Source organism: Limulus polyphemus, unplaced genomic scaffold, assembly GCF_000517525.1.
Source record: "Limulus polyphemus unplaced genomic scaffold, Limulus_polyphemus-2.1.2 Scaffold1443, whole genome shotgun sequence".
NCBI lineage: Eukaryota > Metazoa > Arthropoda > Merostomata > Xiphosura > Limulidae > Limulus > Limulus polyphemus.
In genome coordinates, this window is record NW_013667053.1 from 267,429 (window position 1) to 269,527 (window position 2,099).

General features: G+C 32.3%; 1 protein-coding gene across 3 annotated transcripts in view; it reads right to left on the reverse strand.

The window, feature by feature from the left end:
* Positions 1-2,099, reverse strand: part of LOC106463597 (cGMP-specific 3',5'-cyclic phosphodiesterase-like) — a 53,695-nt gene that overhangs the window by 36,389 nt on the left and 15,207 nt on the right. For all 3 annotated transcript variants that reach the window (XM_022391130.1, XM_022391133.1, XM_022391131.1), the window contains exon 5: positions 235-304. In XM_022391130.1, the coding sequence (XP_022246838.1) occupies positions 235-304 (70 nt within the window). The remainder of the gene's footprint in view (positions 1-234; positions 305-2,099) is intronic.

The window sequence follows — 2,099 nt, forward strand, 5'->3', positions numbered from 1 at the left end:
TGAGGTACGTTTTTTGGGGAGTGGTTAATGAAAGTGTTCCAAAACGCGACATTAATTTCTTGACGACCTAATATATATATATATATTTACAACGCTAACATTTCTTCCAGATCTATGCAAGCTCACTACTGGTCTGTAGATGAATTTAATGAATATTTCATGATTAAATAACACTACCTGGTTCTACAGTTAACTCATGAAGACAACACATTTTTCAAAAATGATTGATCTTACTTGACCCGTAGCTGCCACGTGACGAGCAAAGCAGACGTGAGTAGCTTCATCACCCGAGAGTTGCGAGAGACTTGAAGAAATAAAAACAAGAGTCAGACATTACTTTAACTCACAGTATACTAAACAAATTATGGTCATTCTGCCAGGGCTTCTTTTTTACTAGGATTGAAAAAAGAAAACATTGTCCTTTAATTATTCATTTATAATCAAACAAAAGTCGAACATTCCTGTTCGAGGCGAAACAGCAGTGAAGAATGATACTGTTGACCTTTAACCTTAACGTTTGAGTTATCAATTCGTGGTTTCTAAAATGCGATGATAACATTCAACGTTATTACAACACATACAAATAATGAAATAAACCAGCTGAAAATACAAATATATCATTCATTAATAACATATGTTTTATTTGCAAGTAAGAAGTTGGACACAGAGAGAAATATTCAATTATTTACCTGTTTAACTTCGTGATTTGTATTCGCTGATTATTTAATTTAATTTTGAAATTGAAGGTGTCATTCATTAATTGAGTTTAATTAATTGAAATTGAGGGCTTTTACTAGGCTCTAGCATATGGTTTAATTACAGTTTTTAGTCCAGATATAATGTAGTTGCTTATTAAAGTTTCTCTGTCCTATTAAAACATATATATATTTTTATACCTATCGTAAAATAAAACCAATTTTGTACTTCATTAAAATGCAGAATAAACAAATGTACAGTACATATTAAGTATAAGATTTATATATTTTGGTGAACAGAAAAGTTTTGGCCCAGTATATTCTTGGATTTGCAAAACTAGATCGATTTCATAGAATTATACCTATGGACTGTAACCAGAACCAAAGCAAAGAAAATAATAAGACCGGAACCTGTAATGGAGAACATATTAGTTAAACGACACTTCGTTTGTTGTTATTGGTATAGATTTACATTAAGGAGGTCGCCTTTTCTAGTAATGTAAAAACTGATAAACTTCTACATATTTTAGTTTCAACAAAAGCGTGTAAGAGTATCTAAATCTAATATATATATATATGTATATAAAAGAGGGAGTTTATTTATTTTGTTCGCTATAGGAAACCAAACGGTTGAATTTATTAATTTTAAAATAACTTCATAATAACCAGTTTTTTTACAAGAAATTTAATGGTGCTAGTTATTTTGTATTTGGTGTAGCATTTAATAGCGAAATTGTCAATTAATGATTATTGCGCCATTTTTTTGTAATAAATGTTTTGCAATAAACATACAAACATAAGCACGTTTTACAAATAGAAAGCGTTATGGCGGGAGACGCTCAGATCACCTTGCTGTCAATTCAGTATTTCCAAAAACAGTTTTCTTTAAATAGTGCTAGGTGGTTTCATAAGTGATTTAGTAACTTTGTGAATTGCAAATTATTGTTTAGTGATACAGTGATTATGCCACCCAAGAAATTCCCTTTCTATGGAAAGTCTTCTGCCGCTAAAAGAATGCAAGCACAAAGAGCAGCTGAAACAGAAGAAGAACGTAATCAATGACTTCAAGCACGAGCTGCAAGACAGGCTGCTCAAATACAGGAAGAGACTTTGGAACAACGTAAAGTTAGACTTCGAGCTCAAGCTGAAAGGCAGGCTACTCAAAGACAGCAAGAAACTGTTGAACAGCACAAAGCCAGAGTTCAGTCAGAATCATCAAGGCAAGCTGGATACAGACAACAAGAAACTTCTGAACAACGTCAAACCAGACTCAAGCACAAAAATTAAGACAATTAACTTACAGAGAGGAAGAAACAGAGAAGCAACATGATGTACGACTTCAGGCTCAAAGAACAAAACAAGTTCAAACACGATCTAATTTCAAATAAAGCTTTGTTTGATTAA